The following is a 15,273-nucleotide window of genomic DNA, read 5'->3' as shown; positions in this document are numbered from 1 at the left end:
CAAAATTGTGACCATCAAGAAAGCTGCATAAATTACTATAGCCTTTCGGTTTAAATTTCAAGAAATCACACCCATTTTGAAAATTTGAAAAGTATTTTTTTAAAACTTCTTTAGAGTTCTAGCCAATGCTATGTGCTTCATTTCATTGTATCCTCCTCTCAAGTTTCATGATAACATTCAAAATTTCTTACAATTGTACTAAGTCTAGTTATGTACTTAAAGACATGACAAAAAAAAGACTTAGCAAAGAATAAGAAACGAGCTATAATTTCCCTTTACAAATATTGCTTGTAGCATCTTTAGTCTTCTTGCTTACACCTTAGAGCCTCCATCTTTAGCCTTTTTGCGTACATCTTAGAGCCTCGATTTGTTTGCAACAAATTATTCTCCTTGGTTTGAAGTGCCTTTTGCAAATTTATTCTCTTGTTTGGAAGTACCTCATCATCCAAGTTTTAAGATAGTGAAAGAGGAACATCTTTGTAGGCTTCATACTCCTTTTTTACTCCTTCAAGAATCCTTCAATAATATTACTTGGCTTATAGATCTCATAGTTTCCACTTGGCTTGATTTTTTAATGTTCATAGTTGAACATGGTCAAAGCGCTTTTCTTTCCTTGTTTTTTCTTATCACTTTTTAGCTTGAGAACATAAAATGGAATCCTTCTTTAGACAAGGGTCTCCTAACTAGGCATTTGGAATAAACCAATAATTTTTTAGCAATATTTGTCTTTTGTCTAAGTAGATCAAGAACTCAATCCTTTATCCAATGCCTTTCCCTTATTCTTGGTTTGCATGTTAGTTCTTAAATTAGGACCTTTGAAAAAAAAAAGTACCTTGCTTCACTTAGTTGTGCCCATCTCCCCCAACTTTGATCTAGTTTGAATGTGGCGTTCTCCACTTATATCTTGCCTTCTTGAAACTTCTATGCATTAGCTTCCAACTCTCGTTTTCTTCACTCTCATTTTGTTCTCTCTCTCTCGTGCTTTTTCTTATTGATCCTATGCAACTTGAGACCTAAAGATGGACCTTGAGTTTATGATAACTTAGGAGAAAAAGTAACTCTCTCAATGCTGATCCCATCCTATGATGAAAATATAGATGTCCACACTCTCAATCCCAACCTTTCAATCATGGTTGATTCTATACGATTTATGAGCCATACATGCCACCAATACACCCAATTTGTACCTTGTTGAAAAATTCACCCAATTAATAGAGGGCATGCAGTAAATTGCATGCCACAAATAAATTTCCACTCACACCCACATAGGGGCACAGCTCCTTGAATAAGTGTTTCATTGATTTTTTTAAATCTCCACTCACACCCACATAGGGGCACATCTGCTCGTGGCCTAGGCTTCTAGGCATTAAGGGGCTTTCCGAAGGAGTAGAACACGTGCAGCCAGATGAGGTGGGAAAACGCCCACCGCTCGGCTTTGAGAGCCCAACCGCCTGTGCACTGCCAAGCTCTTGGATTGAAAGAAAGAGAAAGATTTCATTCCACCTTTTTATTTTCTTTTTTTGCGAGAGAAGTAAATTAAATTAGAAAAAAATTTACACTAAGAAGACATCAGCTTGTCCATCGTGTGAGCCGTCCGATTTACAGTCTCACGGGCTTCAATGGTCTCCATGCCGACACAGCCATACCTGGGGGCTAAGGAACATTCAAGCCCAAACTCGAGAGGCTTCATAAAATGCGAGCCAGCGAGGCAGTGGAGCGATAGCTCTCCAGGTCGCGGGGTTTCCGATGATCCTCAACCCGATCGTGGAGGGGTGGGAGATGCCCAGCTTAGAGGAGGCACTCACTTCTTTGGAACGGATGTCCCAGCTGCCTTCGGTTGGGAACCTTATATGCATCTTGCAGAAGTTCAGAAAAGAGAGAAATTTAGCTTATGCTAAGCGCTTACACGCCTACATTGCCAAAAGTGGGCTGGAAGCTCATGGATCTCTTTGTAACTACCTTGTGCCAATGTTGGTGGAATGTGGAAGCATGTGCGGTGCTCTTCAGGTTTTTAACGCATTGGTTGATCCCAACGAGTATTCTTGGACTTCTCTCATCATGGGTTATCTTGAATGTGGGAAATTACAGCATGCCCTGGACCTGTACCAGAAAATGCAAGAGGATTGCGTACTTCCTAGCAAGCATACGTTTGTGACCCTTCTAAAGGCTTGTGCTAGGCTGAAAGATGGGGAAAGAGGACGAGGAATACATGCAGAGATTGCCAGAAAGGGGTTGGAAAGAGATCAATTCACTGGCAACACCTTGGTTGATATGTATGCCAAATGTGATTTGATTGCAGAAGCACAGGAAGTGTTTGACAAGCTTCCAATTCGGGATGTAGTCTCTTGGAATGCACTAATTGCAGGATATGCTGAACACGGGCTTGGTGAGGAAGCGTTTAATTGTTTCCAACAGATGCAATTGGAGAGTGTTGCTCCAGATGCTATCACGTTTGTTTGTAGCTTGAAGGCTTGCGGCAGCGTAGGAGCCATAGAGAAGGGCCAAGAAATACATGCAGAGATTGCTAGAAAGGGGTTGGAAAGAGATCCTTTTGTTAGCAACACTTTGGTTGATATGTATGCCAAATGTGGTTCACATGCAAAAGCACTAGAAGAGTTTAACAAGCTTCCGGTTCAAGATGTAGTTGCTTGGACTGCACTCATTGCAGGATATACCGAACATGGGCTTAATGAGGAATCACTTAGCAGTTTCCAACAGATGAAACTGGAGGGTGTGCCTCCGAATGCTGTCACATATGTTTGCAGCTTGAAGGCTTGTGGCAGCATAGGAGCCATAGACAAGGGGCGAGAAATACACGCAGAGATTACTAATAAGGGGTTGGAAAGAGATCCTTTTGTTGGCAATTGCTTGGTAGATATGTATGCCAAATGTGGCTTGCTTGCAAAAGCACAGGAAGCATTTGGCCAGCTTCGCGTTCGAGACATAGTCTCATGGAATATCCTGATCGCAGGATATGCTGTACATGGGCTTGGTGAGGAGGTGCTTGAAGCTTTCCAAGAAATGCAACTGGAAGGTGTGTCTCCGAATGCCGTCACGTTTGTTTGCACCTTGAAGGCTTGTGGAAACACAGGATTTATAGACAAGGGCCAAGAAATGCACGCAGAGATTGCCAGAAAGGGCTTGGAAGGTGATCCTTTTCTTGGCAGCACCTTGGTTGATATGTATGTGAAATGTGGCTTGCTTGCAAAAGCACAGGAAGCGTTTGATAAGCTTTTAATTCGAGATGTAGTCTCATGGAATGCTCTTATTGCAGGGTATGCTGAGCATGGGTGTGGTGAGGAAGCGCTGAACGGTTTTCAAAAGATGCAACTGGAGGGTTTGTCTCCGGATGCTGTCACCTTTGTTTTCAGCTTAAAAGCTTGCGGCAGCATACAAAATATAGATGAGGGCCGAGGAATACATACAGAGATTGCTAGAAGGGGATTGGAACGAGATGCTTTTGTTGGCAACACTTTGGTCGATATGTATGCTAGATGTGCCTTGTTTGCGAGATCATGGGAACTCTTTGACAAGCTTCCAGTTCGAGATGTAGTCTCGTGGACTGCACTAATCTCAGGATATTCTGAACATGGGCTTGGTGAGGAAGCGCAGTACTGTTTTCAACAGATGCAACTGGAGGGTGTTTCTCCAGATGTAGTCTCGTGGAATGCACTGATTGCAGGATATGCTCAGCTAGGTGAAAGCGAAATTGTTTTCCATATGCTTGGGAGAATGAGAGGAGAAGGTATAAAGCCAAACAGGGTCACATTTCTTAGCATTCTTAGTGTCTGCAGTCATGCAGGTCTAGTGAATGAGGGCCAAAAGTACTTTGTGGCAATGACTGAAGATTATGGCATCAGTCCGACGATTGAGCACCTCACTTGCATCATTGATCTTGTTGGCCGTGCAGGCCAATTAGGCAATGTAGTAGCGATGGTGGAGAAGATGCCTTTTCAACCTGACCTTGCAATGTGGCATACTGTGTTGGGTGCTTGTCAAAAGTGGGGTAATGTGGAGGTTGGGAGACAGGCCTTTGAACATGCACTGCTATTTGATGACAAGGATGCTGTGGCTTATATCACAATGTCTAACATATATGCAGATGCTCAGCTGCAGGAGGACACAAAGAAGGTTGAGGCAATGAGAATGAAAGACGAAGCATGGAAGAAACCATTTGACAGAGCTGGACTGAAGTTGATGGAATTGTGCATAGGAGACGTCTAGCTCGGGATATATTTATTTCCTTTGCGGCCTTTCTTTAGAAAGACCCTCAAAGTGTTTATGTGCATTGCGTGCCCTACTCAACACACACCAAGGGGACACTTGATTGTGTTTCGAATTTTTTGTTCTGATGACTGTCATTCAGCCACTACCCTCATATCAATAATAGAGCAACGAGCTATTCTTGTGAGGGATGCAAATGGCATTCATGGGTTCAACGAAGAAAGTGGCATGAAGATTGTGAAGCTGGATCATGACTGGCTTGAAGTGGTTTGCCTTTATAACAGCTTGAGTCTGTTTTAGGGGAGGGGCTGTCCCCTTCCCCCACCCCCTCCCTCTTGCGTTATCAATCTTGTTGGCTGTGCAGGCCAATGTGATGCGGTAGCAATGGTGGAGAAGATGCCTTTCAACCTGACCTTGCAGTGTGGCATAGTGTGTTGGGTGCTTGTCAAAAGTGGGATAATGTGGAGGTTGGGAGACAGGCCTTTGAACATGCACTACTATTGGATGAAAATGATGCTGTGGCTTATATCATGATGTCTAACATACATGCAGATGCTCAGCTGCAGGAGGACACAGAAGAAGGTTGAGGCAATGAGAATGAAAGACGAAGCATGGAAGAAACCATTCGACAGAACTGGACAGTACATGAAATTGTGTATAGGAGGCATTTCCAAAGCAAAGATATATATCCAGAGCTAGAAGACTTTTCTTGAAAAAGACACTCAAAATGTGGGACGAAGGGTATGTCCCTATTTGCATTGCGTGCCCTCCGTGCCCTACTCAACAAACTCCAAGCAGACACTTGACTGTATTTCGGATTTTTGTTCTGACGACTGTCATTCAGCCACTACCCTCATATCAATGATAGTGCAGTGAGCTATACGTGTGAGGGATGCAAATGGCAATCATGGCTTCAAGGAAGAAAAGTGGCATGAAGATGGTGAATTGGATCATGATTGGCTTGAAGTGACTTGCCTTTATGAGTTCGTGAGTCTGTTTTAGGGAGGGGCTGTCCTCCTGCATCCCCTTTCTTTCATTCAGATGGCAGACTAGGCCAACCTGATGGCTTGTAATATCTGATTACAAGGTATTTCCATATTTCAGTTGTGCATATGTTATCTATAGATTGTGGAGATTTTTTTCTTGGTAGGACTCTACACGTCCATGGTCTCGCTTTAATTCAGATCTTTGTGTGTGGGCATAAAGTGACGTTTGATAACCACTATATTAGTCAGGACTAGACTAGTGCATTAAACCCGTAGAGAGACTTGGGAGTCATAGAAAGACTCAAAGATTGATCGTATAGAGACCATGGAGGGATCTGTCCCCCGAATAGAATTACCTTCGTCTTTCCTTCAAGAACCTCTTGAAAGGGAGTTCTCCTTTGGTAATGAAAGAAAAAAATGAGCTCACCCAAAGGTGATGAGTTTCTGCCTTCAACTCAAAATCTTGTACACATGGATTATAATCCAAGTGCAAGAGGAAGAAAGGAGACTCCTATCGATAACTTGTTTTTTCAGCTTAGCAATATGATTGAATAGTCCATTATGACAGGATTAGGGACTAAGAGGGTTCTATACTTTCAGACGAAGATTTGAGTACCTCTTCGAAGAGATCCAAGTTCCAATCACGAGAGAGAATCAAATTCCCCAAATATGATGGAGCAAGGGAGGCTGACAAAATCCTCAATTGGATTCGCCATTTTGAGCTATACTTTTCCCATCAAGACAAGACCGAGCAAGAGAAGCTTGCTCTTGCCGCATTGCATTTGCAAAAGGATGCTCTAATGTGGTGGTCTTTGTCACAAATAGGAAGAGAGTCTATTCGTAAATGGGCTAAGTTTATGGAGCAGCTGAAAGCCACTTTCATGCCATTGAGGCATGAAAAGAACTTGACTTTTTGTTGGAAATGGCTTAGGCAATTTGATAATGAGGATAATGCTGAGTTTACAGCCAGGTTTGGAAACTCTCTTTAGAGTTACCCAAAAAGAGTGAGGAAGATAGAAGAAAGAAATATTTAGCAACCCTAAGCCCAAAAGTAAGAAATGCGGTTGAAATGATCAACCCAATGACACTTAAAGACCTTACTAAACTGGTTGAAATAGCTGAGAGGAAGTTGAATCCTCGTAAACGCCTCAATAAGGATGGTAGGTCAACATCTAAGACTAACAATATACCCACATTTAGGAAACCAAATAGGTTTAAGAATAATAAAGGGAAGGGTAAAGCTCTTGTAAGGAATGTGAACGGCCAATCATGGTACCATTCCCTTCTATGACGAATGAAAAGAGGAGGAGGTTGATTGAGGAGGAAAAATGTTTATGATGAAAGAAACATGAGCCAGGGCACTTATGGCATAGGTTTCCTATTCTCTTGGCTAAAATTACCAAGACAAATTTGGTGAAAGGAAAAGCCAAGGCGTCCAAGCAGGAGGGTGAGACTTCTACCTCATCATCATCAATATCTATCGTGCCTATTGAGCCAATAGTTGCAAAGAGATTTGTATGTTGTATGATCCTATGGAGCATGTGGCTTAAGAATAGCAATAGAAGAAAGCAGCAAAGCAAAATAGTAGCAAGAAAGAAGTAAAACGGAATGAAGGATAACACATTGTTGTGAAGACTCCACATGCTCAGAGTTTGGTGATATTGAATTTCTATTGCTGGGTAAATGTCTCACCAGATAGGAATGCATTGAAGAGAGCTAAAGGTTCATTTGCTAGAGCTAGCTAAGAACTTGAATTGGATTCAAATGCAGACAAATGGAGTAATAGGAGAGATGCCTTGTGTTAGATATCAATGCTCCACTCTCATGTAACCACGCGGGAACCAACTAACTCTACTTGTAAGCCCCCCATATGAGGAGAAGGCATTTAAGTAGCTCGGTTATCCGATAGGTCCTGGTTTGGACACTAGATGGGGGCCATGTGTGGCCTGATGGTTGGACGGAGTTGGCACACTGCCAACAAGGCTACATGCAAGTACGGGAAGGCATCCCATGACTGATTGCATTGAGGGTAAACGGAGCTTTTCCCGGGGCAGTCCACTCTCGGGTTGCGGGGCTCGTTTGGTGTCCCAGATGATCTCGGATGGTTGTGGGACGAACGGAGACTGTAGGTGAGTTGCTCTGTTTTACGCCACGGTTCTATGGTGTGGTCGGTGGCCTATTTCGGCCGACCCCCAGTCCCAGTCGATCGTTTTGGGCGGACTGGGTCGGTCACCACATTGGGTCTAACCGACTACGACTAGTGGCTATATAAGAGCAAGCTCGTGAAGCTCATTTCATCAGTGGTTGGCTACAGCAACCCTGATTCCTTAGCATCCAGCCTCCGTCCTCTACTGTTTCCAACTCGCCATCAAAGCTTCTTTCACAAGAGCGCACGGTTGGGAGGCAGCGCCATCTATTGTATCAGTTCTACAGTAATCAAATTTTTGATTCTCCATACTATGTGTTTTCTCTCTTGCGTACGAGATCCTGTAATCTGTTGAGCACAGACGTATTATTTTCTTACATGGTATCAGAGCCTGGACTCTAGCAAGAAGATTTGGTAGTGTGTTTCTGTTTGGGAGCAGATTGTGAGAGATGGCCCAGCCCGCAAGACTGCGAATCCCACCGTTCGGCGAAAGCGAAAAGTTGGACGGCTCTAAATATCCACTCTGGAAGTTCAAGATGAAGGCCATCCTAAGCGCATATGAGCTTTGGGACACTGCTACTGGGGTGGACGTGAGGCGAGACCGGATGCAGCCAATGCAGGACAACAGATAGTACAGGACAACAGATAGTACCAATTGCGGATGAGATTCTTGCGTGGACAAGAAGAAATGCAGATGCGCTGTGCTCTATTATCTACAGTGTAAGTGATTCCGTCATGGCGCTAATTCAACATGTTACCACAACGGAGGAGGCATGGACGGTCTTAAAAAATCAGTATGAGACCACGAATCAGACGCGGATTCAGAATCTGGAGACTCAACTCGCAAACGGAAAATTGTCTAAGTCTGAAGCGACAGAGAAGTTCATCACCAGGGTGAAGAATCTGCGCGATCAAATGACTGCGATTGGCATCACCATCACCAGCGAGAATCTAGCACGAAGGTGTATACGGATTCTTCCACCAAAGTACGACGGTCTTGTTACGGCGCTGAATACGTAGAATAGAAATCCGCCTCTCAACTTTGAGGATTTTAGCGCGATGCTTCTGGAGGAGGAGATGTGTCAAAAGACGAGAACCGGAGAAGATTCGGCTTTCTACGCTGCATCAAAGAAAGGTAAGGGTAAGGACTCTGGTAAACAAGGCAGGGCACAAGCAGAATGAGTGCCGAAAGAAGATTGCAGATGAGAAGAACGGAGTAAAGAAAGAGTCCAGCAACAGCGCGCAGGCAGCACCATTAGAGTTGTTAGTAGCAATTGAGGAGATTTGCACGGAGACAGTTCATGTACCTGCGGAGGAACCTTGGATCATTGACAGTGGTGCATCGTGCCACATGACTAGTCGGAAGGATTGGTATACCTCTCTACAGCCGGTAGGGAATGACATCCTTGTAGCAGTCGGCAATGATGCAAAATGTCCAGCAAAAGGAAAAGGTACGATTGCTCTCAAGTCAGATGGAGTTATAAAACAGTTGTCCGATGGTCTTTATGTGCCAGATATCAAGAGAAACTTGTTGTCTGTTTCTGCGATCACGGATCGGGACCTCAAAGTTTAATTCGATAAGAATGGTGCACAGATCCTGGATCTTCAAGGAAAGGTCGTTAGTAAAGATACACGATGCAACATCTATGAACTCTCAACTTTCAGTGCTCGAGCCGATGTGAAGAACACTAAGCTATGGCATGAGAGGTTTGGTCATCTAAACCTTAGTTCTTTGAAGGAGATGCATAAAAGTGAAATGATTGCAGACTTACCAGAAATTTCAAATCTGCCCGGTGTATGTGAAGCTTGCATGATGGGCAAGTAGCATCGGCAACCCTTTCCTAAAGAGGCCAGTAGGGCAAAGGCTCCTCTAGAGCTCGTTCACACGGACCTGTGCAGAAAGATGGAGACGGAAGCTTTGGGTGGTTCCTACTACTTCATGATGCTGATCGACGACTACAGTAGAAGGATATGGATATACTTCCTGAAGACTAAAGACGAGGCTTTTAGTAAGTTCAAGGAATGGCATGTAATGGTCGAGAACGAAACGGGGAAGAAGGTGAAGAAATTGAGATCAGACAGAGGTGGAGAGTTCACATCAACCGAATTTGAGAGTTACTCCAAAAGTCACGAGATCAAGAGGCAAAAACCCCCAGCAAAATGGAGTAGGAGAACGCAAGATGCGCGTCATCTGTGAAATGGGCAGGAGTATGATGAAAGGAAAAGATTTGCCAAAGACTTTTTGGGTTGAAGCATGTAACACTGCAGTTTACATTCTGAATCGTAGCTACATGAAAGCTGTGAATGGGATGACTCCACTGTAGGCCTTTTCTGGTAAGAAACCTTCAGCTGCACATTTCAGAGTTTTTGGATGTGACTGTTTTATGCATGTCCCTGATGCTAACAGGACCAAATGGGAACCGAAGAGTCGGAAGTGTATTTTCTTGGGCTACAGTGAAGAGGCGAAGGGTTACCGTCTCTGTAACCCTGTTACCAAGAAGGTATTAGTAAGTCGCGATGTGATCTTCTCAGAACAGCCGCATCAATTGGAGGAGGATGCTTCCTTCCCAGACAACCAGGACCAGGATGTCCATCCAGTACCACCACCAACAGCAAACCGAACTCCCCCAACGGTGCTTGGGAGGATTCAAGATAAAGAAGATGAAGAAGAGCCTGCAGAACCATAACAGCAAAAGCCATTCCTGAAGTGGGTAAAGAAACTTTTGGACAACAGAGAACCTCCAGCCATTGAGGAGGAACCATCTGATCACCACCGGTCCAAGAGATTAGAGGAGCAAAGAAGAGCGCAGGACACTTAGTCAACTATGCTTTGATGACAGAAGTGATCTGTGCTAATGACCCCAAGTGTCTTGAAGAGGCACAGGGTGATGATAGGTGGATGGAGGTTATGCAGTCGGAGTATGGCTCCATAATGAAGAACATTGGGACCTTGTGAATCGTCCATCAAAACGCAAGGTAATCGGCACCAAGTGGGTGTACAAGACCAAGTACAAGTCCGACGGCACATTGGATAAGTACAAGGCTCGGCTCGTGGCAAAAGGATTTGCACAGGTACATGGTTTTGATTATCAGGATACTTTTGCTCCCACAGCTCGACTAACCACAATTCGCAGTGTTTTGGCTTTAGCTGCCCAGGGAAGTTGGCCAGTGTTTCAAATGGATGTAAAATCCGCCTTTCTGAATGGGGATCTCAAGGAGGAGTTATACGTGGAACAACCACTAGGTTTTGTGATCCTCGGTTCAGAAGGTAAAGTCTGTAAACTAAAGAAGGCACTTTACGGGCTGAAACAGGCCCCATGAGCATGGTACGAGCGAATTGATGTCTACTTTTTGCAAAACGGGTTTAGGAGGAGCCCATCAGATGTAAATTTGTATATCTTTAGAGGAGGAGGTAGGTGTATGATCGTGGTCCTTTATGTGGATGACCTTGTCATAACAGGGAGCCATGAAGAGAAGATCTCGCAGACAAAGCATTTGCTAGGAAGAGTTTGAAATGACAGCGGACTGATGCATTTCTGTTTGGGGATTGAAGTTTGGCAAGAGCCGAAATAGATCCTCATTTCACAGCTGAAGTATGTTGAAGAGATACTGAAGGCATTTAGCATGGCTGAGTGCAAGACAGTTGGTACCCCTATGGAGGTTGACGTGAAGCTCTCAGACGAGGATTCATCACCACTGGTGGACGAAGCGAAGTACAGAAGGCTTGTGGGCAGTTTGATTTACTTGTGCAACATACGGCCGAACATAAGCTTTGCGACTAGTGTACTAAGCAGGTTTTCCAATAAGCCCCGAGAGAACCATTGGAGGGCAGGGATGTGGGTGCTAAAATACATCAAAGGCACACTTGATTATGGCATCACCTATACCAAGGGCAACATCTTGACCGGATTCTGTGACTCGGATTAGGGGCAGGAGATGTGGACAGCAGGAGATCAGTGACAGGTTACTATTTCTCACTTGGATCTGGAGCTGTGTCATGGATCAGCAAGAAGCAACCCATAGGTGCTCTTTCTTCTACCAAGGCTGAGTACAAATCAGCATGCTTTGCTTCTTGCGAGGCAGTGTGGTTGAGGAGGATTCTAGGGGGACATGGGTGCAGTGCAAAACAAGCCTATGTAGTTATCATGTGACAATCAGAGTTGCATGGCGATTGCAAAGAACCCTGTGTTCCACGCTCGCACAAAACACATTGAGATTCAATATCACTTTGTACACGAGCTCATCATGGATGGAGAGGTTGACTTGTGTACTGTCCGACTACAGAGAATGCTGCGGACATCTTCACAAAGGCTCTTGGAAGAGACTTGCTGGAGAGGCATCTTCATTGACTTGGCATTGGACCAAAAAGTTAAGTTCACTTGTGGGTGGACATTGAGGGGGGGTGTTACATATCAATGCTCCACTCTCATATAACTACGTGGGAACCAGCTAACTCTACTTGTAAGCCCCCCATATGAGGAGAAGGCATTTGAGTACCTCAGTTATTTGGTAGGTCCTGGTTTGTTGGACACCAGATGGGGGCCATGTGTGGCCTGATGGCTGGACGGAGTTGGCACACTGCCAACTAGGCTACATGTAAGTGCGGGAAGGTATCCCGTGACTAACCGCATTGAGGGTGGACAGAGGTTTTCTCAGGGCAGCCCACTCTCGGGTTGCGGGACCCGTTTGGAGTCCTAGATGATCCTGGATGGCTGTGGGCCGAACGGCATCCGTAGATCAGTTGCTCTGTTTTAGGCCACGGTTCTATCGTGTGGTCGGTGGCCTATTTCGGGCCGACCCCCAGTCGACCGTTTTGGGCGAACTAGGTCGATCACCACATTGGGTCTAACCGACTACGACTAGTGGCTATATAAGAGCAAGCCCGTGAAGCCCATTTCATCAGTGGCTACAGCAAACCTGATTCCTTAGCATCCAGCCTCCATCCTCTACTATTTTTGGCTCGTCATCGAAGCTTCTTTCATAGGAGCGCACGGTTAGGAGGCAGTGCCATCTATTGTATCAGTTCTATAGTAATCAAATTTTTGATTCTCCATACTATCTGTTTTCTCTCTTGCGTACGAGATCCTGTTATCTGTTGAGCATGTTGTATTATTTTCTTACACCTTGTGCATGGTTGCAATGGAATAGTGATTGATGCGAAGTTTTTGCCTTCCCTTTAGGCTATTGTGCATAATTACTGAGTGAGGTTTTTTGACTCTCTTGAGAAGGGTAGTTGCAAAATCTGGACTTGCTGTCCTAGTTGAAAAAATATTGTAGAAATGGCAGAGAATTCAAGCAATCCAATTATTGAAAAGCTGGACAAGGATAACTACCCATTATGGAAGTTTAGGGTTACAAATTTTCTAATGGGGAAAGGTTTGTGGGCATTTGCAACAACTGGTGAGGCAAAAGAACCGGAAGTGGATGGGAATAATCCTATTTTGCAAAACAAGTGAAGACATGGAAGGAATGGAATGAAAAGAACAAGAAGATCATGCACTGGTTGTCTATAGCTATAGACAACACAATGATTGGACATATTTGGAATGCTGAGAATGCACATGTGGTATGGACCACATTTGAAAAAATGTTTGCTACAAATACGAAGGCAAGAAAGATTCAATCGAAGCAAGAGCTCAATAATGTGAAGAAAGAGAACATGTCAATAAATGAATATGGCTTGAAGATAAAGGGAATTTTTGAGTCCCTTGCATCTATTGATGCGCCACAGGGCCTTGTGAGTACTATGCTAAATGTCCTCATGGATAAGGCATGGAAACCATTTACAACCTCGGTGTTTGATGAGCTTACCTAACTTATGGTTATGGAAGAAATGAGGTTGCACGATACCTCATCTAAGCACAACAATAATGCAAGCCAAGCTCATGCTTTTACTCAAATTATGGAAGAGGCAAAGGATGGTCATGTTATAGAGGCCATGGAGGTGGCCGCTTTGGTAACAACCAGAAAAATAGTTAAAATTGACAACTTTTAGAAATGCAATCACAAGGAAGAGATAGAGGCAATCCGAGAGGTAGGGGGAGATCAAGAGGAAGAGGTAGTGTCTCCCAAAGACAATTCAAGTGATAATGAATGCTATTATTGTGGCAAACCAGGGCATATTGTAGCCCAATGCTATGCAAACCAAAATGCTATGAGAAATGGAAAAATGCAGCAAGGGAAAAATGCATCATCTTCTAATCAAGGAGATGATAAGACTAGGTACCTATTTGTTATGCAACATATGCTTCGTGCAGTTGAAAAAAAACACAGTGTCAAGAGATGTTTGGTATGTTGACTCAAGTGCTTCGAACCATATGACCAGCCCCTATTGCACATGTTGGAAAAGTTCCCTTGTCTATGCTTGATGGGAAAACAAAATGCCTATCTGATGTACTTCATATGCCAAGTATCACAAAGAACTTGGTATCTGTTGGGCAAATGGTTGAGTAGGGGTTGCAACTGAGGTTTAATCCTCTAGGATGTTATGTTGAAGATTTTAATGACAAGTGCAACCTCATTGCAAATAGATTGATCACTGCCTTTACACTAAAAGGGCTAAGGATAATGGCTTGATACTTCTGGCACTTTATGTGGATGATATACTATTAGCTAGCAAGAACACTTATGAGCTAGATGCATTGAAGGCCAAGTTGCATGAGGCCTTTGACATGAAGGATTTGGGACCTGCAAGTCATATTCTTGGTATGCGCATCACGCGTGACCGTAGTAGGAAACTCCTCTGCTTTCACAGGAGTGTTGTCTCTGTGTCAACATGGACTTAGGTAGAACAGCATGTGTGTGTAGAGTAGTGGCAAAGCTCCGCTTGTACTTACATGAGACTAGAAATAATCCCTCTCAGACATCCAACTTGCGTGTTCTACATGCAAGTTCTACATACGATTTCTACATGCAACTCTTACATGTGAGTCCTACATGCAACTCCTACATACGAGTTCTACATGCGGGTTCTACATGCAAGTTCTACATACGATTTCTACATGTAACTCCTACATGCGAGTTTTACATGCGAGTTCTACATACAACTCCTACATGCAACTCCTACATGCGAGTTCTACATGCGAGTTCTACATGCAACTCCTACATGCGAGTTCTACATACGACTTCTATATGGAAGTTCTACATGTAGAGAGAGAATGTGTTACAATTCCTACATGTAGAGAGAGAAGCTCTCCAACTTGTATAAATACCCCATAATGGAATGAAGCCCACACTCTTTGGGGCATTGTGTTGAGTTCTACTTTGGTATTCCAAGCAATTGTCTCAAGTGTCTATGCTTCCTTGCACTCTACGTCCAAAAGCATATCCTAAGCTTGCAACCCTCCTCCCCTCTCCTCCAACCTTGCAACCCATCCTCTCCCTCTCCTCCTCCTCCTCCTCCTTCCTTCTTCTCCTCCCTCCTTCTCCTCCTCCTCCTCCCTCCTCTCTCTTCTTTCCCCCATGCTCTTACACCTTCTTTCTCTCCCACTCCTATGCTCCCCTTAAACCCTTAGTTCCTCAACCCTTAATCTCCATGATCTACAAGGGAGATGAGTTCTCCACCATGTACTCTAATCAAAACCTTCGATTCTCTTCTAAACTTTGGAACCTCTCTCTAAACCTTGGAACCTCTTCTAAGCTCTGGAACCTCTCTCTAAACCTTGGAACCTCCTTCTAAACCTTGGAATCTCCTTCTAACCCTGGAACCTCTTCTAAACCCTGGAACCTCCTTCTAAACTCTGGAACCTCTTCTAAACCCTAGAACCTCCTTCTAAAGTCTAGAACCTCTTTCTAACCCTTAAACTCCTCCTAAACCTTGCAACCCCTAATGAAGGTGAAAGCCTTCATTACCTCAATCATTATGATACACGTTCCTTTTACACATGCATGCACTATGTTTGCTTACCACACTTAAGC

The 15,273-nt window shown here is 44.0% G+C and overlaps 1 protein-coding gene across 1 annotated transcript; it reads left to right on the top strand.

The window, feature by feature from the left end:
* The first annotated feature begins 1,603 nt into the window (after positions 1-1,603).
* On the top strand, positions 1,604-5,280 carry LOC147896894 (pentatricopeptide repeat-containing protein At3g09040, mitochondrial-like). Its single transcript, XM_087381119.1, has 2 exons — positions 1,604-3,148; positions 3,275-5,280. The coding sequence occupies exons 1-2, from the start codon at positions 1,747-1,749 to the stop codon at positions 4,222-4,224; spliced, it is 2,352 nt and encodes a 783-aa protein (XP_087237245.1). The 5' UTR covers positions 1,604-1,746; the 3' UTR covers positions 4,225-5,280.
* The last annotated feature ends 9,993 nt before the right edge of the window (positions 5,281-15,273 follow it).

Source organism: Dipteris shenzhenensis, chromosome 11, assembly GCF_047967505.1.
Source record: "Dipteris shenzhenensis isolate YYH24624 ecotype China chromosome 11, Dip_SZ_1.0, whole genome shotgun sequence".
Classification (NCBI taxonomy): Eukaryota; Viridiplantae; Streptophyta; class Polypodiopsida; order Gleicheniales; family Dipteridaceae; genus Dipteris; species Dipteris shenzhenensis.
This window is presented reverse-complemented; position numbering and strand designations above follow the sequence as displayed.